This window comes from Leucopleurus acutus (assembly GCF_964270905.1).
Source record: "Leucopleurus acutus genome assembly, chromosome: 13".
NCBI classification, from domain to species: Eukaryota; Metazoa; Chordata; class Mammalia; order Artiodactyla; family Delphinidae; genus Leucopleurus; species Leucopleurus acutus.
In genome coordinates, this window is record NC_139155.1 from 65,934,466 (window position 1) to 65,958,833 (window position 24,368).

Sequence of the window (24,368 nt, forward strand, 5' to 3'; positions counted from 1 at the left end):
AATTTTCATTTCCTAGGCCCCGAAAGGATCACTCTGTAATGGGTTGTGACAGGAGAGAGAAAAAATGAATGTGAATCTGTGAATTGATTACTTGATCCATCAGATGAAGTACATCCTTATAATGCAGTATTATTCGGCTGTAAGAAGGGGGAAGTAGTGAATATGCTTCCACAGGAATGAGCCTGGAAACATTAGGCTATGTGGGGGGATCCTGGCACAAAGGTCCGAGGGGGACAGGGAGTGACTGCAGGTGGATGACGTGTGTCTTGAGGGGCAGGAAGCATCTGGACTCTGGAGTGATCATGGATGGACTAACTTGTCAATACATTAAAAACCCTGATTCTACACCTTAAATGATGACTGTGATTTCATGTGAACTCTGTCTAAAAGAAATGTATTAAGTCTTAGATGCTGATGGATGAAACCTATTCCCAGTGGTTCAGAAAATGAATGTTTTGTTTACGTGTGTGGGTGTGTTGAGTATGTATATTTATGGATGTTTATATATGGATACACATCCAAATACATACACACACACACACACACATACACACACACATATATATAGGCAGAGAGAGAAAATGAGAGATAAGCTGATATAATGAAAAGCGAAGATGGCAATAGTGAAAAATGATGGATCTGGGAAAAAGGTATGAAGCAGTTCTTTATGAAATCTTCAAATTCATTTAAGTTTGTAATTATTGGCAAATAAAATAATAACAAACAAGCAACAACTGAAATCCTGTATTTAAGAGTGAAGGGGCTGGAGGGAGCTAAAGGGAGGTTTTGGTCTCACTTCCCCATGACCTTGGACCACTGTGCCAAGGGCTACAACTTGAAGCTGAGCTACAGTAATAATCAGCCTCGTCCTCAGCCTGGAGCCCAGAGATGGTCAGGGAGGCCGTGTTCCCAGACTTGGAGCCAGAGAAGCGATCAGGGATCCCTGAGGGTCGTTTATTGTTTTCATAAATCAAGGTTTTGGGGGCCGTGCCTGGGAGCTGTTGGTACCAGCTGACATAGTTATATTTCCCTATGTCACTGCTGGTTCCAGCACAAGAGATGGTGACCGTCTGTCCCAGATTCCCGGACACTGAGGGAGGCTGAGTCAGGCCAGACTGGGCCCAGGACCCTGGAAAGAGGAGAAACACACTCTAGTCAGTTCTGTCACCCAGAGGACAAAGACACAAATGATCAGTCAGATGTCCCTGGGGTCACTTCCCTGGAGGCCTCACCTGTGTCCTGAGTGAGGAGGGTGACAAGGAGCAGAGCCCAGGCCATGGTGGAGACGCCCCAGACGCTGCCTTCTGAGCCCCCAGCCCTCAGCCTGCTCCCCCAAACCTCTCTTATCCGCTCCCCCCCCAGAGGAGGGAGGGGTTCCATGCAAATCTGTTTCCTGCACCTGCCTGTCCTCACCCCTTCTTCTCACCCCCTCTGACATGGTTTGTTCCAGATTCTTCTACATCCCTGGACAGCAGACAATCCTGGAGAATTAACTCCTTCACATGGTTTGTAAGGACAGAACGAGTCCATGACAGGATGTGGGAAAGGAATCCAGCCCGGGATTTCCTGTCTCTCCTGGTGTGAGAGTCATCATGGTTCCTGGGGGAGGAATCCCAGAAGGTCCCCTCTGTGCTCTTGGGACAAAGGAGAGGCCCTGAGCCCAGGCGGCTGAAAGATACATCTGCCCCACTTTCCAGAAGTCAGAGGCAGAGCTGGGGACAGTAACCCCTCAACTCCCTCTTTTTTAAAAACATTTTATTGAAGGGACTTCCATGGCAGTCCAGTGGTTAACACTCTGTGCTTCCACTGCAGGGGGTGCAGGTTTGATCCCTGGTCGGGGAGCTCCAATCCTGCATGCCGCATAGTGCTGTGAAAAATGAAAAAAAGAAAAAACAGAAAGAAAAGAACAAAGAAACTGAACATTCTTATTGAAGTGTGCTTGATTTACAATGCTGTGTGAATTCCTGCTGTTCAATAAAGTGATTCAGTTATACTCTATATACATTTTTTCATATTCTTTTCCATTATGGTTTATCAGAGGATATTGAATAGAGTCCCCTGTGCTATACCATAGGTCCTTGATGTTTATCCATCTTATATATAATAGTTTGCATCTGCTGGTCCCAAGCTCCCAATCCATCCCTCCCCCACCCCAACTCCTTCTTATCCCCCTCAGTTTGGAGGGTCCTCACATTCCCCTCCAGCCTCTGTCTCTGCAGTGCTCTGAGTCTGAGGCCCGAGCCTGAGCCCTGGGCCATTTATTAGCACCTTTTAAGATGATTTGTTGGGGTACAAATGCTTTGGGACATAAGAAGTGTTCCGTGGGGAGCCCCTCTTGAAACTTCATGCAGGACAGTGTAACCCTCAAGTACCTTCCCCAAATCCTGGCCCTTGCTGCCCCCTGGTGGCTGCAGACGGTGCCAACCAAGCCCCTGGGAGGCCGCTGAGTGGGGGCTGGAAATCCCTCTTGCATCGCCCTCCCCTCCTCCCTCCTTCCCCATCAAGCTCAGCACCAGGCCCCCGATCCCTTCCATCCCCTCTAACCTCATTTCCCTTTGTCCATTAACTCCCTCCACGATGGGATGTGTCACCTGCCACACCAGGTGGCCTGGACCCTCACCCCAGGACTATTTAGCCCGCCCCACCACAGCCTTGGTACCAGGTTATGCCTGTGAGGCAGCTCTTCATACCAAGTGACAGACATTTCAGGAGCCCAAGAGAGGTGACTCTATGGCCAATGGTGGGGAAAGCTAAAGGCTTGCCTTGGGGATTGAGGGAAAAGGAGAAAGATGTATGGGCGAAGCAATCAGTTTTGACTCATGACTATTGCTTAAGTGTGTTTTGAACATGTTTGTGCTTTTTTATTTTACACACTGGTTAAAATAATAATGTTTGTTATTAAAGATAAGACTTAGTCCCACAGTCTGCAAGTTGCAGACTCAGGAAAGCTGTTGTTGTGATTCAGACCAAGTCCTAAGACCTGATACCGAAGTTGCTGAGGACGGAGGAAAATGAGATGAGATGTCCCCGCTCAACAGCGAGACAGGAAAGGTGCAAATTCCTCCTTCCTCTGCTCGTGTTCTATCCAGACCCTCAAAGGACTGGATGCTTCTCAGTTCCTCCTTTGCTCCAAGCACTGAGGGTTGGCACACAGGGGAGCGGGCATGCCCTGGCCTAGCCAGGAAGGGGCAGGGGGGAGGATATCTTCTTCCCAAGAAGTTGTTCTGAAGCTGGTTCTGAGGGACACGGAGCACCTGGCCTTCTGATGAGTTCACCTCCCCACACACCTGATCTCCCCCTTCCACCACACACACACCTGGGGAGGGGCTTCCTGCCCTCTGCATCTGCAAGGCCCTTGACTGCAGGAGGCCTGAGTTTGAGTCTGGGATGGAAGGATGCTGCCCTCTACCTGAAGGCTCCTGCCTTTCCCTCTGAGCTCATTCATAGCTACCCCAAAAGGATTTTCTTTCTTTCTTTTTTTTTTCATGTGGACCATTTTTAAAGTCTTTATTGAATTTGTTACAATACTGCTTCTGTTTTATGTTTTGGTTTTTTGGCCACGAGGCATGTGGGATCTTAGCTCCCCAACCAGGGATCAAACCCACACCCCCTGCATTGGAAGGCAAAGTCTTAACCACTGTACCGCCAGGAGAGTCCCCCAAAAGGGTTTTCAAAAGTGGTGGTTCCCCCAAATCAGGACATACGGCCTTAGAAACGCAGACCAGCCATCCTGGATTCTCTCCAAGACCTTCCTTGTCAGCTTAATCTTGCAGCAGATTGGGGGACTAGGGGCTGTGTGGGGTGACTGAATTTCTTCGTATCTCCAAAATAAATCACTGGTCAAGGAAAACATTTATGATGGAAAAGTTTACTCCCAAATATAGAAAAGTTGGGAATTCCCTGGCGGTCTAGTGCTCAGAACTCTGTGCTTCCACTGCAGGGGGCGTGGTTCGATCCCTGGGTGGCGGGGAACTAAGATCCCACGTGCCGTGTGGGGAGGCCAAAAAACAAAACAAAACCATAAAAAACAAGCTAAAACACCCCCAAAATATAGAAAATTATTTGACCATGGCCAGCGTTATCATTTTAGTGACCATCTTCTGGACATCTTGACATGCTTAAGTACAATGTTCAGGAAAAAGAATTACATGTATTCCAGGAGGTGGGGGGGGGGTCCCTGTAACTTTCACTGCTTCTTCTACTCCAGGCCTAGTCTAGCCCCAGGAACATAGTAAACATTGTGAGCATTGCTTGAAGCAATGAAATGAATCAATGTTACTTTCATGTTTACTTGTACATGAATAGGACTATATCATACAATATAAGCAATCCTGTGACCTTTGCTTTCAAATATCTCCGACGTCATCTTTGCAGTGTGTCAACCTGAAATCAGCCCTTAAATCAGCCATCGAATCATGAAAATAACGTTCGGCAATCTTCAAAGGGATCCCCTTTCCATTTCAAGTCCCACAGATGCATCCTTGGCCCTCTCAGAGAATTAGTTACAACCTGCCACTTTAAAACAATGGTCTTCTTGTTTGGGTTTGGTTTTTTCCTGGTTCCATCCTAAAACTTATGAGCACTATCTCCTTGAGTGTTGCATCCGCAGCCTCTCAAGGACAAATGTTTGTTGACTGAGTCTGGACAAGAGGAAGGAGGGGGAGGCTGAGGCTCCAGCTGCAAAGTGAAAAAATTGAGGTTTTACCAGCCCTGTTCCAGGTAACAATCCCAGGCCCAGGGGGATCAACACAATTCCCCCATTTGTATGTACCTATGTATTCATTCATCCATCCATCCAACCATGGGTGTAGCTGGACACCTTAAGCTCTGTTAGCTCACAGGCACGGGGCATGTGTGGGGGAATGGCAGGGCTGAGCCACGAAAGATAGCCATCACTACTGCCCTGCCTGTTGTTCTTGGCCACCACTACCTTCTGGTGGCCTGTGGTTAAAGATTTAGGGTCACCTGGACCACAAGGACACAGCCTCACACTTACTGGGCTTGAGTGAGGAAGCTGAATTCAAAGGACCCAAAGGAGGTCCCCCAGGCCAGCGTTAGTGACAGGGCTGGAGTTCCGCTTTGCTCTTAACCCCTCCAGGCAAGAATCCTCACCCACCTGGCTCTCACCATCTCTCCAGAAGCCCGACTTTCTCCCCTAGAGGGGCTGGGAGGAAGGAGGTGCCAAAACCGTCCTGGATTCCATGTCTCCAGTGCCCCCTGGTGGCCCGGACGCGACATCCCCAGGGTTGAGGGGCACCGCTTGCGAGGGTCCCGCCCCGCTCCGCCCCGCCCCGCTCCGCCCCGCCCCGCCCACACTTCCTTTTCCAGGCCCCTTCCTGACTTTGTCCGAAGGGGTCCGTTGGTCAAAAGAGGTGAACCCTGCACTCAGGACCAGCACAAGCTGAGGCCATCAGAGGGGCTGCGGAGGTCAGACGGAGGTGAAGAGACCAGACACAGCAACTGTTTGGCTTCTGAAAAACCAAATGGGGGGGTGGGGGGGTGGGAAGCACAATCTGGAGGGAGGACGATCTAGTCAAACCCTGGCTGGGGTCTCCGCTGCCCCAGGGGTCACATAAGTGGTAAAGTCGAGAGAGCAGGGGGCACTGGACTGGCCAAGGACGGGGACATCTTATCTACAAGAGGGAGGTGGGAGTGGGGCGAGGGCCCCGGAGCCGGCCCTGACACCCCACGCCCCGAAGAGAGGAAGGGGTTGTGGAAGAACAGGCCCAGAGGTGGGGGTGGGGGAGGAGTTGGAGGTGGGGGGTTCTAAGCCTCGACCCCTCCCTCCGGATCTCAAGAGCCCCTTCATCCCAGCCCACGCCCACCCCTCCCCACCGCCCCCACCTACCCCCACCCCATCCCCACCTCACCCCGTTCTCCATCCTACCCCATTCCCTTCCCCCATTCCACGATTCCCCCCTCCCCCACCTCACTTCCATTCCATCCCATCTCCTACCCCCACTTCACCCATCCCCCCATCTCCTCTTCATCCCCCTAACCCTACCTTTCCCCCATCCCACCCCTGACCCACCCCATCCCCACTCTCACCACCCGGTCGTCCAGTGGGCATGGCCACAGACGCCACCCCTCCCCCTCTCCGCACTCCCTCCCCGCCTACTAAACGGAACCCCTTCTAGACTGCCTGGAAGACCCCACTCGCGATCCCAGGATCTCGTGAGATTTGCTCCAGGAGGAAACAGAAAGCAGGATTGGTCGGGCCGCGTGGTTTCCGGGCGGGGCGCTGCTGAGTTCGCGGTTCTTTGTCTGCAGAGCCCAAGCGGGGGATCGTGTGGCGTGGCGCTGCGGCACGAAAGGTAAGTTCCCATCCTGGTGCCCCCGCGTTCCCGTGGGGTGACCTTGAGCTAGTCCCCGGGGCCCCCTGCGGGCCCCCGCTCCTGTTCTCCAGCCGAAAACGAGCTCTCACGACCTGGGGCTGGAGCGGAGGCCACAGGCGGTGGGGGGCCGCCTTGGGCCTACCCGGGCCACGTGCCCCGTGAAGAGGCCGCAGCGCCGCGTGGGGGACGTAATAATCCAGGGCACCCGGGTCTGCGGGGATGGCCAGAGCTCATTGGGCGCTCTTTGCGCTGCAAATGGGGTTCCCTCGGGAGGTGCCAGGGTGTGGGGCCAGAGAAAGGGACAGAACTGGGGCTGCAGGACGGCGGTTAGTGCCCTTAGAGGAAGGTCCCTTTGACCCGAGCATCAGGTCTTTCCTTCGACTGTCTGCTGCTTCAGCCGATGAGAAATTTCTCGGGTTTGGAGATACGAAGAGATTCTCACTGAAATGGCAGGGTCGGGGCTCCGGTTTTCAGTTCGCCCAGCAGAGTTCTCACTGTGGCTTCATAACTACACGTGTGAACACACCGTGTCTTTGTTTTTTGGAGAATTTGGGTTCTTTTTTGTTGTTGTTTTTCTTGAGGAGTTTTTTTTGCGGTATGTGGGCCTCTCACTGTTGTGGCCTCTCCCATTGGGAAGCACAGGCTCTGGACGCGCAGGCTCAACGGCCATGGCTCACGGGCCCAGCCGCTCCGCGGCATGTGGGCTCTTCCCGGACCGGGGCACGAACCCTGCCGATGTCCCCTACATCGGCAGGCGGACTCTCAACCACTGCGCCACGAGGGAAGCCCGAGAATTTGGGTTCTTATTCTCAGACTTGGGTGGAGACGGGTGACTGAGACGGTAGGAAACCAGGGAGACCAGGTGTCGGAGGACCTGAGGCCAGCGTGAGCTGGACCAGCGCGGCGGAAGACATCTTCAGGTAAACTGGTCCCCTGCACCTCATCATGTCCCAGGATGTCCTGTTGCCCCCTCAGTGCTGTTAATCGTGGAGCTGCATGCATTCTGCATCCTGAAGCCCTCACAGCGGGAGGAGGATGAGCAGCCTTTATTTTTCCAAGTCATTTTGCCAAGAGAGCTTTCATCCTGCTGCCTTCTTAGAAGAAGCAGCTGCAATGTGTTGGGGTCCCATTCCCGAAGCCACGGTTACGTTCAGAACCTGTGCTTGGGGCGAAGGAGCAGGGCTGGCATCAGCCCCCAGAGACTTGAGTCCTGTGTGGTGTTGGTCAGGGGCAGGGTGGGTGAGCCCAGGGAGGTTTTGGTCTCCCTAAGCGGTGGGCTGGGACCCCTGGGCCTAGGGGCGGTCCCGGAAAGAAAGCACCCCGAGGGCACAACGAGTCCTCCAGCTTCAGCCCAAGGTGGCCAGGGAGGCGGACCTGGAGCTGGAGGATGGAGAGGGACCCCAGGAGCGAGGACGAGCTCGTGCACTGGGGGTGCTGGGCAGCACATGGGTGCTGTTGATGCCAGCGCACCGGGCTGTAACCCCCAGTATCACTGCTGCCTCCAGAGCAGGAAATGTGGCCTCTCTGTCCCAGAGCCACAGCCCTGTATTAAACACAGACACTGAGTGGTTGTCAGGACAGACTGGGCTCGGGACCCAGAGAGGAGCAGGATGTGCAAAGGGGAGAGGTCAAGGTCATCACTCCGGAGATTTTGAGGGTGGAGGGAGAAAAGAGGGTCAGCCCTGGGCTGCCAGATGGTCCCCTCCTTAGTGCCTCTCACCTGTGCAGATAGACCATGAGCAGACCCCAGGCCATGGCGGAGACCCCCACAAGCTCTTCTGCAGCCATGGCGCCAGGCTGGGCTCCCCACACCTTTCTTAGCCCCTGCCTCACGTGTGGGAGGGTCCTCTGTGCACAGCTGCTTCCCAAATCCTTCAGGCGACACCGTATCAGCGAATCTGCTTCCTTCGTCCTGCCGAGGGCAAGCAGTGCTGGGAGGTTTCCTGGAGCCTGAGCTCCCGGGGTACGGCTGCTGAGCTGAGGTACCAGTGAGTGCAGGCCTTTCTGGATTTCTCCCTGATATATCGCCCCTCCCCCCATCTTCCTGGAAGACCTGGCAGGACCCACAGAGCTGCTGAGTGCCTAGACTGTGGTGGGTGATGTCCCCTGAATGGAGGCTCCTGTCCTCCGCTCTCGTCCCCGACCTTGTCCACTGTCCACGAACAGAGTGGGCTGTTCCCATCCGCAGGCGACTTCCCCGGGCACACTCCCACTGGGCTGGCACGTTGATGGCTTAGCGAGCCCTGGACCAGGAGCCAGGGGCCTCGTTCCCGTGTCACCCTCTCGTGGCTGGCTCTGTGACACAGGTGCAAAGGACTCGCCCTTTTGAGCCTCAGCCACTGCACAGGGAAAGGAAAAAGCAATTTAAGGCCCCTGCCGACATTTCAGATCTTGAGGGAGAACCTGAGGCTAGGAGAGTGAAACGCTTTGGTGATTTAAGCTCTACCAAACACGAATTGTTGACTGACTCGTCATTCTGATTCAGAATCCAGCTTCAGGCTCCTTGTCCCCATCTCCTGGAGAAGCTTCAATGAAGGGCATGGTTGTGACAAAAAAATGAAGATGTCCCAGAGGCGGCGATGCCAGCAAACATCTTCACAGTAAAGGAACTTGGAGATAATGTCAGGCCCTGAAAACACAAAGGGTGAAATGTTGGAAGCAGATCCAGGCTTAGAAAGCAGAGTGACACCGCAATGAGAAGCCCACGCACCACAACGAAAAGTAGCGCCCGCTCGATGCACCTAGAGAAAGCCCGCATGCAGCAACGAAAACCCAATGCAGCCAAAAGTAAATAAATAAATTTAAAAAAAAAAAAAAGGCAGAGTGATAAGTTGTCCGGGCTTAGGAAGGACACTCAGCCCCGACTGCAAGTTATGTGATGAGAAGCAGGGAAGCAGTGTTGAGAGGATTCTTGATGAGTTTTTCGCAAAGAAACAAAACACTTTTTCTCAGTGCTTAAAATCACAGTGTACTAAAAAAAATAGCTTTACTGGGCTTCCCTGGTGGCGCAGTGGTTGAGAGTCCGCCTGCCGATGCAGGGGACACGGGTTCGTGCCCGGGTCCAGGAGGATCCCACATGCTGCGGAGCGGCTGGGCCCGTGAGCCATGGCCGCTGAGCCTGCGCATCCGGAGCCTGTGCTCTGCAACGGGAGAGGCCACAGCAGTGAGAGGCCCGCGTACTGAAAAAAAAAAAGAAAAATAGCTTTACTATTTTTACTTTTCTAAACATTACAGTGGATCGTGTTAAGAGGGTTCTTAACGTTTTCAAAAAATATGTAACGACTGCAGGAAAAGTCATGTTTTGCCTTAGATTATGAAGGTTGGCTTTGGTCGCCTTGGTGGCCCTGGCCCACCGTGCAGGCCACGTCCACCTCTCATTATTTTTTCGACTTGCTTGTTTTTTATTTGTCTGCTTATACAGAAAACACGTTTTTCCCCTGTGATGAGAACTCTTCGGATTTACTCTCTCAATGACTTTCATACGTAACCTACAACAGTGTCAGTTATCCTTACCCTGTTGTACATCATCTCCCTAGTATGTACTTCTAACTAGAAGACGACCATGACATTTTCACTGGGCTGTTCCTCCCCAGAACAGCAGTGGATGGTCTGCTCCAGGCACTCTGTAAATGTTTTGAGTAAATCGAGGGTTGCCGATAGAGGGGGAGTCTGGGTATGGGGGCGAGGGGACCAGCTGGGCGGGAGACCTCCCTGTGAGCGCATCCCCTCTGCCTGGTGCCTCCTGCCAGCCCTCAGCACAGGGTGGGCTGTCCCCTCAAAGGTGGAGCCAGTGCTCCCCGAGTCCTGAGGCTCACTGACCCTCCTCCAGTGGAAAACAGTCCAGTGCAAAGGGCCGGACAGCCTAACGCACCTGGTGTCACTCTGAGCCACAGTAACCTTATGGCTTGGTGTTGGAGAGTCGGGGTCAGTTGGATGACAGGGATGAACACCAGACCCCTCTTCTCTCCTCCTCTGTCCAAAAGCATAGTTCCCACCATCTCAGGCAATACCGTGGTTGACCGTGCAAAGTCCTGAGAAGCATCCTCTCTGGGGCCAAAGACCAAGACTGGGGCCTCCCCTTCTCTCTGAACCTCTCTCATCTTTGTGTCTAGGGTCAGTGCTCCCTCTCTGTCCCTTGGAGTGGCAAGGGGGACAGCCACTGGCACCTCCCCCAGGCCAAGGCCAACAGAGCCAGATCCTGGGGACACTCCCAGTCCCCAAGTGCCCTTAGTGGTCCCAGACATGGCTTCAGCATATAAGGGACACAGCTCTGAGAGCCAGGAAACCAGGCCCCCGGCTCTGCTGCCATTTCCCTCCTACCCCCTCGTCCTGGGCCATCCCCGCCCAACCAGCCTGGAGTGGGCCCTCAGCCTCCCGCACCCCTACTTGCCTCTAGAAGCACTTCCCTCAGGATTAACTGGCTGGACCCAGGGTGACCTGGATGTCCGACGTGTCCTCACTGGGGAGGAAGAAGTGGGGAGACTTGCTTGTTTCGGTCTAGATGTCATTGGATGTGAAGTGGAACCACATCTTGCCAAGTGCAGGAAGAGGCAGAGAGGGCTGACAGAGACCTTCGATTTTTCAAAAGGCCCAGAGGGCAAAATATTCCAGGGCAAGAAGAGATCTGACTGCAGAGGGAAAGGAGACGTACCAGATCCTGGGTAGGATCTTGTCTGCTCGAGGTGGGGTCAAGAGAGCCGAAGGAGGAGAAGCCACCAAGGCCTGGCACCCAGGGCCTCTGTCAGCCTGGCGCCTCTGAAGACCAGCAGGGTTGGGGTCTTCCTCTGGAAGCCAGGAAGGGTCATCTTCCAGCATTTCTGGTGCTTCTTTGAATGCAGAAAAGCAGCTGGCCTTTTCTTTACCTTCTTCTACACTCGTTATGTCAGAAGAATTGGGGAGAAATCCGTGATTTCTGTTGATGCCAGTGGAAGGATGTCCGGTCCCTCACCCTCCCCGCATCGTGGCCACATCCCAGGCTCTGGGAGAGGTGAGCTGACTTGCCAGGGATGCAGAAAGCGGGGGCTGCCCCATCAGCACAGGCCAGGAGCAGGAACCTGGGGACACACATGCATTCTAAAGACCCCAGGAAGGCCCTGGGGGCAGATGCTTTGCGTTCTCAGTAGAAATTCTGTGACTGGAGACGGGAAGGGGGACAGGACACCCCCCCACCATGAGCTCAGAGGCTGCTCTGGCCTGTGCAGCATGAGAACAGGTGACCAGGATGTGGTAGAAACGTCCCCCCAATTGACTCATGCTTGGGCCTTGGGAGTCGTCCTGGGCCAGTCCTGACACTGGGCAGGAAGGACAGGTCTTCCTGCAGCTGTGCCCCTGGTCCTTCTGCCTCTGGACAAACAGGCTCTGCATGGAGGTGGAGGTGGACAGAGGGGGGTCCCCTGCCTCGCTGGGGAAGAATGTTCGGCTTATACTTACCATTTTTACATCATTCGAAGGCAGTGGTCCCTCCTGCCTCCTTGGATCTCCTGGATGCTGGGTTCCCATGGAAACATCCCAGGCTTGGACGTCTGCCATTTCCTGTTTCCCCGAGGTCCACGTGAAGTCAGTCATCTCTTCCTAATGCTCTGTGGGGCAGATCCATCCACACCCCTCCCCCAAGCAGGTCTTCTGGTTACTCCCTGAGTGGAGCATGGCAGTGTCCACCCCTGGCCAAGTCCCCGGCTCACCAGGCTGAAAAGGAAACTAACTGAATTTCAGCTTTTCTCTGAAGGTTATTTGAGGCGCTGGATGACAAGTGCGAGCACCACTCAGTGGCTGCTCCAGAATCAGGAACATTCTGCTTAACTTACTAATCTCGACGTCCTGCAGCTGATCAGTCCAGGTGATGGTCTGGGAGTTGAGCGTCCACAGAGCACATTCTAGCTTAACCCTGTTTTAGGCAAACAGCTGATAGGGACGGTAGAAATTTGGAGAAAGCAGTCTCTGGGAAATTACCAAACCAGAGAGCATCCTTCAGAGAATGCTGCCACCTCGCCCACAGAATAGAATTGTCGGGGCGTCACAATGCAGGGGGTGGAGAGGTTCCGTCAGCCTGTATTCTGAAACCTCAACAGAACCAACGTGTGAGCCAGCCCAGCAGGGGCATCGCCCCCAAACCCTTCAATACCGAACAGAACTTCACGTCCCCTGAGGAGAAGTTCGGTGTTAGAGTAGCTGTGCTTAACGCAGAGCAAGAGAAAAGCTGAATTTTGTTTGTGGGCCTAATGGCGCTCTCGCATCAGAAACCCTGTAAGTGAAAGCCTTAGGGGAGGGGTCGGGGGGCTTTTTGAAGCCGCTTTGCATTACTTGTTTCCTAGGATTGAGGAAATGTTAAGTTATCCACAAACACTGGGAAGGGGCCTTTGAAGGTCATGATGAGGGTTGAAGCTGCTGGACAGAGCCTGGGCTGGGATGTGGAAGAGGACGCCTGAGCCTCAGGGCAAGTCCTCTTCTGGTTGCAGCCCTTCGCTGACACCGATATGTGTGCTTGGCCCACGTTTATTTTCCTCCCTGCCTCCAAGAGCCCAAAGAGCCCACAGCCCTGACCCCCTCAGTGGCTTTCAGGCTGAATAAGATGTGTCCCAGGTTTGGCCACCAGCACAGTTCCGGCCTCTCCCAGCCCACATGCCTACATTTCATCTTGTCAAGCCAATTTGCATATCCCGGCTTCTGGGAGGAAACACCCTTTGCTCCAGGGACAGAGGGAGGAAGATTGAGTCTTGGGTTTGCCTTGGCTTTAAGGGATCCACCAGGTCCCCCCGTAGCCACTCCTGCTGGCAATTTCTCAGGCCCATCCTGACAAAGGTCTCTGAATTCCTCCAAACAGAACACACGTTACCTCGTCTTGGGTAATTTCCTTGGTCTCATTACAAACGCCCAGCCCCTCCCTCTTCCCAGCCAGCTCCTAGTTGTCATTTTGACCTGACCTCCTTTGGGGAAGCCTTAAGCCTCAAAATCTGGAGGACCCGCCATCCCTCAGTGTTACCTCTGTTCCCCCATGAACGGGCACACATTTTGCAGTTGTAGGTTACGTATAAGTGACTGTGTGGTTCTCAGGAATTGTGTTACATTTCTTTTTCCTTTGGGGTGACACCACTAGGTCTGCACAAAGCTGGCTTAACTCAGACATTGGGATGGTTTTGATGTGGCCCATGCTGCTCGAACAAATATGCTTGCAGGTTGGTTTCCTTCTTTTATCTTTCGCTTTCACGAGTGGACAGAGGATCCCATCAGTTGTGTGTAAGGAGAAAGTCAGATCAGCGCTAGGTGGATGGATTTCCAGTACGAAGATTCCGCTTTCCGTTTGAAATGGAAATTTCAGCTGGGGTCTGAGGCGTGTGGCCAGGAAGGCCTCTCGTGGCCCCTCAGGAGCCAGAGGAGGGGCTCAGAGGCCGAGCACGTTGCTTCTTGCGCCACACCCGCCCTGGCATCTGGGGCCTCGGGCCCTGACCGCCGCCCCAGCCAGGGTCTCCGCAGGACAGGCCATGCAGGCCAAGGTCCTGTAGAGAGTTTTTCTTCGCCTGCTGCACGCGTTTGCAGTAGCAGGCTTTGCTTTTGCTTCTATGTGAAGTTTTGCCTTAATCCCAAACGTTTTGATTTCTGCTCTGCTTATGCCACTCATAGACAGTTACAGTATTTCTTAACCAAATAGATATTTTTTCTTTTTTTGATGTAAGACATCGAATTAGTTGGAATTTTTGGATGACATGTTACATATTTGGTTTGCGACTAGTAATTATAGTTCATATCATTTATGGTTTTGTGATTTTTACTAGTTTAAAGGGCTTTTTTGGTTTGTTTTCATTTTAGAAATGAAAAGGTTTTTTTTGTATTCCATGGAATAAAAAAAAATTCCATAATAATAATACTCATAGGTACATCTTGGAATCAGTTTTTTTTTTTTTCTTAATCTCTAACATCACATGCTATCAAATACTGTCATGCTGCTTTATGGTTTCTGATTTAAAGATTTTTAAATGGGGTAACGGTACCCACTGTGTGGTACTCCTCCACCTTTCCCATCTGGGTTATTTGTTGGAGTTTAGGAAGAGACCATGTTGGGCTAAACTCCTTATTCCTGTTGTTTTCAGTCCTTGAGTGATAATCAGAAGCTTTTCTCCGGAGAGGGTGGGGTCAGCTGTCAGGCTTCTAGGTACCCACCTTTCAGAGGGGCTGGGATTAAATGCAGCATGGGTGGATATGGGATAGGGCGAGAGGTCACCTCGTCCCCTCATTGGGGCTGGCGCCAGCAGGGCCAGAGCTGTGGCTTTGTGGCCAGAGGGGTGTCTTTGGCCCTGCGTTGGGTCCCCTAGAGGGTGGAGGGATGGCAGGGTCGCCGGTCCTTGGCCGGAGAAGGACCCACCCCTTGCTCTCTGGTGTCCCTCCAGTACTCACTCTTGAGCAGATTCTTCAGGGTGGGCATCCGGGCCCCGCCGAAACTCCTGGAACTGGCCGTCCAGAGCCTGCTGAGGGATGAGGCCTTGGCCATCGCCGCTCTGGAGGAGCTGCCTGCTGAGCTCTTCCCACCCCTGTTCTCCGCGGCCTTTGCCGGGATGCACAGCCAGGCTGTGAAGGCGATGGTGCAGGCCTGGCCCTTCCCCTGCCTCCCGCTGGGGTCCCTGATGAAGGAGCACAAGCCTCACCTGGAGACCTTCCAAGCTGCAATCGACGGCCTGGACGTCCTGCTTGCCCAGGAGGTCCGCCCCAGGTGAGGGCGCCCCAGCAGGCGGGTGGGGCCTGGGGGTCTGAGCAAGACGCAGCTGGCATCGGGAGGGGGGGGGTGTGCGGGGCCATGGGGAGGCCTTGGGGCCGTGGCTGGGCCACTCTGGGAATAGGCTTTCGGGCGTGCAGGGCTACTTAAGGTGCAGAGGTGACAAAAGGCACGTGGGCTCACCCCCTCCTCGTGGCGCTTAAAGTGGGGACCAGGAGGGGCCCCGGAAGCTCGAGGAGCAGCTGGTGTCTGGGGTGTAGCACCCTTGCCTGGGTTCTGAGCCGTGCGGTCCTGGTCCCCGTGGGTCTCCGCACAGCTCAGTGTGTCTCCCGTTGTCCCGCAGGCGGTGGAAGCTGCAGGTGCTGGATTTGCGCCGGAACGCCCACCAGGACTTCTGGACCGTGTGTTCCGGCACCAGGGCTGGTGTGTGCTCACTGCTGGAGCCTGAGGTGGCCCGGCCCGTGAGGAAGAGGCGCCGGGTGGAAGGTGCAAGGGCGTGGTCGAAGCAGACCTCGGCCCCCGTGGAGGTGCTCATAGACCTGTGCCTCAAGGAGGGCACCCCCGATGCGTCCCTAAGCTACCTCCTGAAGAAGGTGAAGCAGAGGAGGGGCTCACTCCGCCTGTGCTGTCAGAAGCTGAGGGTCTTCTCCATGCCGATGCAGAACATCAGGAAGATCCTGAAGCTGGTGCAGGTCGACTCTGTCCAGGACCTGGAGGTGAACTGCACCTGGAAGCTGGCCACCCTGGGCAGGTTCGCGCCGCACCTGGGCCAGATGGTCAACCTGCGCCGGCTGCTCCTCTCGCACATCCACATGACACCGCACGCCGCCCCCGGCATGGAGGAGCGTTGCGTCAGCCAGCTCACCTGCCAGTTTTCCAGCCTGCAGCACCTGCAGGAGCTCTACCTGGATTCCATCTCCTTCCTTGAGGGCCGCCTGGACCAGGTGCTCAGGTGAGGCGTGGCGCTGTCTCTCTGCAGACCAGGGCAGGCCTCTCTCGTTTCGTTATCCGTGGGGTGTCTGTCTACTGTCTGCCTGCCATGGATGGTGCCAGGGTGCACGGGCCACTCAGAGATCCACACGATGCCGCCAGTCCGTCCCCCGGCATCTTGTCACATAGCCTCCCAGGTTAGGGTCAGAGGTGTGACTTCAGTTAGATGCCTGTCAAAGGGGACTCTTTGCTGGGAATCTGCATCGTGGGGGCTTTGGGCCAGGTGAGGGTGGCTTTGGGAATTCTTCCTGAGAGAGTGATGTCTAAGCTGAGATGATGGAAAATAACTAAGCAGGAGGACATTAACCAGGGGAAAGCCCATCCAACGTGAGGTTTCAAATCGGAAGCTCTGTGCTGAGCAGCTGGTCCACGTGAGCCTGTCCCTCCCACCTATCCCACTTTCCTGTCTGTCCCGGGTTGCTTTAGGCTCCAGGCGAGGTGTGATGTGGGAAATGGGTGATTCTGGAAATGACGGGGAGGGAGCAGGAGTGAAGAGTTGTGGCGTCCATCAGGACGTTAGCAGTTATTGCTCCTAAATAGTCCAGAGAAGAGAAACAAAAAGTCAAATGAGTATCATTATTGAAGTGGCTCCAATCTCGAGTCCAAATTACAACTATTGTTTGCTTCTAAGGCTTCTGATTATATAGGAATTCTTCAGTAACAGATGATTTCTTCTAGAAATGTGTTCTTCATTCTTAAAATAGAATCATAGCTTTACCTGGAACACAATGATGAAAGAGGAGAGAATGCAGCCCGATTTATTTGTGTGAAAGAGTTGGATTGATTTCCTTTCTGGCGACTGCAAACTCAAAGCATTAAGAATAAACGTGTTCATGACAAGGACAACGACAAACAAAAGAGTTGTGGAAAGTGAGGGATGGTTTGTGGCTGATACAGCGACCAGAGTTAGCCCCTGCCGGCTGGACCCCTGGGGATGTTGCCAGACCTTGCCAGGCTTAGCCCTTTAAGCACAGATCCCAGTACTCTCACTGGGAACAGAGAAACAGGTGATGGGGTCCAGGAGGCGGCAGGAAGGAAGCCCGAGTTAAAAGCAGTTTAGGTCATGTCTCCCAATTGCTGATCCCCTCTCTCACTTGGGACATGGGGTCAGGCTCCCCGGTGGGCACCTGCCATTGTTACCTTACCTGTGCTCACAACACCTGGCAGGGGTATGTCATCCCCCACTTGACGGGTGAGCACAGGGAGCACTTGAGGATTCCTTCCCTCGACCCCGTCACACGGCAGATAAGGGATGGGGAAGGACCCCGCTCAACCTTGGGCTGACCTGGCACCTCTCCTTTGACCATGCAGCCTCCTCCGGAAGACTGGGATATGGTGAAATGGGCCTCTCTTCCCTTGAGGCCTGGGCCACCCCACATCCCTCCGCCCACCACCTCCATCCTCCCAGGACTGACTGCTCTGTCTCTCTCCAGGTGTCTGAAGAACCCCCTGGAGACCTTGTCGATTACCAAGTGCCTGATTTCAGAGGCAGACCTGATGCATCTGTCGCAGTGGCCGAGCGTCAGCCGGCTGAAGGATCTGAGCCTTAGCGGGGTCAACCTGACCGGCATAAGCTCCAAGCCCCTCTGGGTCCTGATCGAGAAGGCCTCGGCCACCCTCCAGGACCTGGACCTGGACGAGTGTGGCATCATGGACTCCCAGTTCAGCGCCCTCCTGCCCGCCCTGAGCCACTGCTCCCAGCTCACCACCTTCAGCTTCTGCGGCAACCCCATCTCGATGGCTGTGCTGGAGAGCCTGCTGCGCCACACCGTGGGGCTGAGCAAGCTGAGCCTCGTGCTGTACCCCGCGCCCTTGGAGAGCTACGAGGACGTGCACGGCACCGTCCACCTGGGCCGCCTGGCGCACCTGCACGCCCGGCTCAAGCAGGTGCTGCAGGAGTTGGGGCTTCCCAGTATGGTCTGGTTCAGTGGCGACCCCTGTCCGCACTGTGGCGACAGGACCTTCTACAACCCAGAGCCCATCCTGTGCCCCTGTTACATGGCCGCCTAGCCCAGCGAACGAGCCGCAGGCTTTGTCGCGGGCACGCGGACACCGCCGCTCAGACGTCAGCGCATCTCGAAGAAACACAAGTTATAGTTTCAGACAATTGTTCATTGTTAGCGGGAAAAGGAAAGGTGATTCAGAGCTGGGCGGGGGGGATGGTGACTTGGGGAGTTGATGGGATCTTCGGGGAGATGCATCTTGTAGAGTTAGAAATGTGAATCTAAATTTCTAGAGGGGGATTCAGGCTTGAGAAGTAGATGGGGGCGTTACCCCTACGTAGATAGTTATAAAGAAATGGTCAGAAATAAAGGGAACCTCAGTGTCATTCACCTGGTGTTCGCTGTGATCTGTGACCGTGATTCTCCCTCAGTAAATTAAACCTCAGTAATCTCCTGTTAGTGATTAAGTAAGAAGCCAGCATGTGTGAGGCCCAGGCAGCCTAGGCTGGACGAGGTTCGGCCCCAAGAGTTAACAGCACCATTTCTCCCTCCCTTTGGTCTTGTTTCTGGATCACCTGTTAGGTCCTCACTTACTTCTGTGGCTGTTCAGTCTATCATTGCACACAAGGTGCGTCCTCAGGGCCTGGAATGTACTAAGTGTCCAATAGTGAGCACCATTGGAGGGAACATTCTTCCAAGGGACCCTCGCTGCCAGCTCCACCCAGGCCCTGGACTCCAGCACCCTCCGCAGTGGATCCAGCAGATGCAGAGCCTCCATCCCTGGCCCTGGGTGGTGCCAGGATAGGGCTTCAATGTGCAAAGTCAGGCCCCGAGTCCTGGGAGGATAATCCACCCACAGACCATCTGGAGCCTCTGGGACTCACCAGCCCATACCCGCCTTCCCACTGCATCCAGCCCCTTGAATTCAGTTAGTTGTGGCCTGTAAAAACATCCTAATTCCTGCTAGCAAAATACTAGTAAGCTCACATAGACAAATAACATTTGTTTACTATTCATTTCCCACATTGAAAAGAGTTCATCGTTTTGTGCGGAGGTAGGTCACACCAGGGTGAGAATGCCCTTCTTCCGGGAAGACCCCCCTTCTTCCCTGTCGAGGAGGTGATAAGCCAGCTCTGATGCCCTGGATTCTGGGTCCCAAGAGAGAACAAACCCACGCCAGGTCTTGGGAGCACTCGGATAGAGCAGGTGAACGTCAGATTTGGTTTGGGGGTGTGGTGGAGCCACCCCGTGGGACCCCCCAAGACAGCCCATCCAAATGAAAGGGACACGAGCTTCCCTGGGGGCGCAATGGTTAAGAATCCACCTACCAATGCAGGGGACACGGGTTCGAGCCCTGGTCCGGGAAGATCCTGCATGCCGCAGCGCAACTAAGCCCGTGCGCCACAACTACTGAGCCTGCACGCTACAGCTACTGATGCCTGCGTGCCTAGAGCCCATGCCCCGAAACAGAGAAGCCACTGCAGTGAGAAGCCCGTACACCACAACGAAGGTCAGCCCCCGCTCGCCGCAACTAGAGACTCCGTGTGCAGCAACAAAGATCCAACGCAGCCAAAAATAAGTAAATAAATAAATCTACAAAAAAAAAAAAAGGGACATGTCATACAGTGGGGTCCGCCCTGTGGCCCTGGGCTGCCTTACCTGGCTTCCCACACACGACCTGGGGAGGAGGCCACACACCAAGGCCGGGGCAGGGCTCGTCTGCATGTCCCTGACCATGAGCCATCCTCCACCGCCTCTCTGGTGTGGCCAACTGTCAGCAATCCCTTATCCTGCCGCACAGCCACTGGCCCTTCTCTATCCTCTTCTCCTAGCAGGCACCCTCTTTTCTTCTGCCCCACCCCTGCCAGCCTCCTACCCTATGCCCCGTAAGAAAGAACAAGAAATGGACCCCTCGGCTTGTGGACATGCTTTGCCATTTCTGAAAGAAGAGAGAATGCAGAAATCTGTATAAGTGATGGTGTGCTGGGAAGAAGGGAGTCAGAAAAAGATCTCTCTTACTTTTCCCCAGTGCGCACCCAGTCTCAGCATCCCCAAGCATCCCTAAGTTACAGACCGTATTTTCCGGAACGGGAACTGGCACCTCTGGGATATGAGGAAAAGTATACAGGACGAGCAGGTTCTCCACGAGGAAGGACAGAGGCAGAGATCATGTGATCTCAGTGCCAGATTCCTCAGCCGCAAAACAGATAACCACACTGGCCTCATGACATTGCAGTGAGGTCACCCACAGGGCTAACCTACGGAAGGCACTTCCCCGGTCATGGATGGCCCCATATAGGACAGTGGTGATTATTAGCTGCCCGATGCAAGTAAAGGAAGAAAAGCAAAAGTGAACACTGCCTCTTGCTTCTCAAGCAGGGTGCCCTGCACTTGGGACTTTTTTTGGCCCAGAGACCACACTTGAGAAAGAAATCTTACAAGAGTCTTTGTTCAGAATTTAGATTTTGTCATGAACATGTTCAAAGAGGCATATGCTATCAATGCAGTGAGGTTCTCAAAGTCAAGTTTGGCTGGAGAGGAAGCTCATCCGTAAGGATGGGGCATGGGGAGGTAGTGACCGCTGGGGGCCCAAGGGCCCGGGGGCCATGTGGATGGAGGCCCTGTGTGTGTGTGGGCAGGGGGAGCGGGGTCTGCAGCTGTTGGGAAGCAGGCAGGGAGAGTATGGCACATAGGGTGGGATGATTGGAAGTAACCATTTACCCAGGAGCAGCCCCAGCTGCACGTCAGACAGGCAGGAGGGTTAGGGCAGCTGAGGGATAGGATGTGAGAGGGGTGAAGCTGAATAGGAAAGAGCCAGAGAGCAATCTAACACAGGGAAATAGCCACGGGCAGAAACAAGACCAAAAGAAGGCCTGACATGGGAGTTCCCTGGCAGTCCAGTGATTAGGACTCGGCGCTTTCACTGCCTTGGCCTGGATTGCATCCCTGGTCTGGGAACTAAGATCCTGCAAACTGTGCAGCACGGCCAAAAAAAAAAAAGGCCACACAAAACATTCTCTGACATAAGTCTCGTACCAATGTTTTCTTAGGTCAGTCTCCCAAAGCAATAGAAAGAAAAACAAAAACAAACAGGACCTAATCAAAGTTACTGCATAGCAAAACTTTTGCACAGCAAAGGAAACCGTAAACAAAATGAAAAGACAGCCTACGGACTGGGAGAAAATATTTGCAAATGATGCGAACAACAAGGGCTTAATTTCCCAAATATACAAACAGCTCCTACAATTCACTAACCAAAAAGAAACCCAATTGAAAAATGGGCAGAAGAGCTAAATAGACATTTCTCCAAAGAAGACATCCAGATGGCCGACAGGTACATGAAAAGATGCCCAACAGTACTAATTATTAGAGAAATGCAAATCAAAACTACACTGAGGTACTAATAAGGGGCTTATGCAACTAGGTTCCGAGAGAAATAGCCTAGACTCTGCAGCTGACACAAAGTTGGAGGGGAGTTGGAGACGCTGAGTCTGTGTCGTGGGATACTTTGAACTGCAGAAATGCAGTGGTGGGTGCCATGTGGACCCAAAAGTGCCAGAGTGGGGTTCGTGTGAGAAGCACAAGTGCCCGGTGGGGCCCGGGGTCCGACCTCTACATACTCCCCACACTCGTGGCCCCGTTGGGCACCTGCATGGCTTTGTTCTTGTCCACAGGATATTCAATATCTTATCTTCCTTTGAGGAGATGGACCCATGTTTTCCTCACTTCACTCATTGGTGAAGATCCAGCTCCACTTGCTTCTTTCTTCCAGCTCAGTTCCCCCAGTGTTTTAGTTGACAGGTAGAGAAGTGCTTCCACGCAATCCCTTAAATGGACCAAAACGGTTCAGGACAGAAATGAAACCTGACTGCCTCCTAAAACCTTTGGCATTACCTAAGTGATGAGAATGATCAAGGTGTCTTTTGTTAATGAGGTGACTTCAGGAAAGTGCCTAAGGCTGGGGGTGGTTGTCAGTGGGGCCAATCCTGTGATTAGAGGGTTGAAATAATCAGTCCCAGCCCGATGACCTCCAGGGAGGAGAGAGGGGCTGGAGGTTGAGTTTACCCCCCATATGGCCAATGATGTGGCTACAAAATAAATGATCCCAAAACGTAGGGGCTTAAAACAATAACTGTTTCCTGTTGCACAGTTACTGTGGCTTAGCTGGGTGTTTCTGGCTCAGAGTCTCTTGTGAGGGTGGACTCAAAATACTGGCTTAATCGGCTTATTCGTCTGAAGACTTGACAGACTTGACTTGTGCTGGAGAATCCTCCCCCAGGACGGCTGTCTCCCTTGGCTTTTGGCTGGAGGCCTCAGTGCCTCCCCACGTGGACTTCCCCAGAGGGCTGCCTGAGTGTTCCCATGACATGGCTGCTGGCTGGCAGTGACTCAGTCGTTTTCAGGGTAAAGATAGAACCTAGTGGCATTTTAAGCCACCATTGGAAAAGGCTTGGGATCTTTTCTAGTAGAAACATACAACCAGAAAACACAGATACGTCCAAAGAGCACTCTCTGACATTTATCTGTAAGTTGCTTCGACTTTGAATTTGGGACGCCCATGCCTTTGTGTTCATGAAGCATCTCATGCCTCCCTTTGTGGTCCTTCCCTCACATCCTCCACAGAAGATGCATTCTTGTTTGCTTCTGATCATTTGAAATCAAATGAGGATAATCATCCAACTCCCTGATCCATTTCTCCCCATCCAAGTTAAAGTCACTCAGTAAAATTATGTTAATAAAACACAACTTAAATTTGCGGAGTATGCAAATAATATACACCATTTACATAAAAGCAGGGGAAGAGGGGTGTGTGCTTGTGGATGAGGAAGACATGCAAGGAAGGACACTTGAGAAATTCTCAACAACAGTTTATTTTGGGAACAGAGACAGATACCTGTGGTCTGGGGCAGGAGTGAAACTTGCTGTACAGTGGGTGAATGCTCTTTTGCGTGGTTCGCTTTTATTGTTAACTCTGCATAAGTATGATTTTTAATTGAAAAGTAGTTTCTGAGAATTCCCTGGGGGCCCAGTGGTTAGGACTTTGAGCTTCCACTGCAGGGGGCAGGGGTTCAATCCCTGGTTGGGGAACTAAGATCCTTCAAGCCACAGAGCTAGGCCAAAAAAAAGGAGTTTCTAAGGGACAATACATTATCCCTGGATCCACTGTCTAACTGTGCTTTTATGCCACTAATATCCCCGCAGGTTTTATTTTGTTTTGTTTTTAAATGAATAAAAACTTGTACATGATTTTTATTCAAAGGCTGACCAAAATCCATTCTCAATTGTCAAAAAAAAAAAAAAGAATCACATCTGATTTCAGGATTTCAGCGTTAGATGTAACTTGACATTTTTCTCCTTGGCATGATTCATCTGTAATTTGGAGTTTTTACCTTAATCCATGTGGTACAGACAGAATTTCCCCCGAATCCTGGTTCTCTGCCAACCTGGCAGAGCTAAGGTTTTAACTAATTCCCCTTGCCCATCAGAGCACTTTTCTGTGACCAAGTCCCCTTCCTTAGGGGTACTCCTTAGAGTTGGGGGCTCCCACTAAACTCTTTTTGTGGCTAGCATGGGCCACCGAAATTTTCATCCAGGAATGCCCTGGAAATTAACATCACCTTGCTTTGGGTAAGCCAATGGTAGAGCCAAGCTCTCCCATGGAGGCGGAGGAAGGGGTAGAGGCTGGCCATCTGGATTAGCATCCTCAGGAACAGGTGTGCTTCCTGGGCCACATTGTAAAGTAGAGTCCACTTTTCACACAGCTCTGGTCTGCATGTCAGGAGGACAGCCTGTGGTCCTGAGGGCCTGATCTCCTCCTGGGTACAAAGTTCTAAGATGGTGTGAGATGCCCAGCCCTGTTGGTAGATAATCAGGCTGACCACATATCACTCCACTATCATGACCACAAGTCCCAGGGAGCTGTCTCCACGGCACTGGGCCTGGGCTGGACTTGGCCATGGGGCTGTCCATGGAAGGAAAGGTTAGAACAGGTCATTTCCTTTTTTTTTTTTTCTGCCCCGCCGTGCAGCACGTGGGATCTTAGTTCCCAGACCAGGGATCGAACCCACGTCCCCTGCTGTGGAAGCGTGGAGTCTTAACCACTGGACCGCCAGGGATGTCCCAGAGTATTCTGTTCTACAGCTGTGGTTTGTTTTTCTTCCTTTTCTTGGCCAAAACAGATACTTCCCCTCACATTCAGGAAGGTATGAGAATGGGACTCGCTCTGTCCTCAAGGTTCTGTCCATCACAGTCTAGAGTGAGAAGTAAAAGAGTTGGGGCCAGAAAGAGAATTGAGTGGGGCCCCTAGCAGCAGTGGTCCAGGAAGGAATCCACAAGAGGAACAGACTGCTTCCTGGAAAATCAGGGTGGTTGGGCATTTGTTGATGGCCGGCAGTC

At 53.0% G+C, this 24,368-nt stretch overlaps 1 protein-coding gene across 1 annotated transcript; it reads left to right on the forward strand.

Moving 5' to 3' along the window:
- Window positions 1–614: 614 nt before the first annotated feature.
- Window positions 615–18,039, forward strand: LOC309970983 (melanoma antigen preferentially expressed in tumors-like; the record flags this gene model as incomplete). Its single annotated transcript, XM_082853742.1, has 5 exons — window positions 615–650; window positions 6,407–6,523; window positions 14,717–15,036; window positions 15,383–15,991; window positions 17,463–18,039. The coding sequence occupies 5 exons, from the start codon at window positions 615–617 to the stop codon at window positions 18,037–18,039; spliced, it is 1,659 nt and encodes a 552-aa protein (XP_082709868.1).
- Between the last annotated feature and the right edge of the window lie 6,329 nt (window positions 18,040–24,368).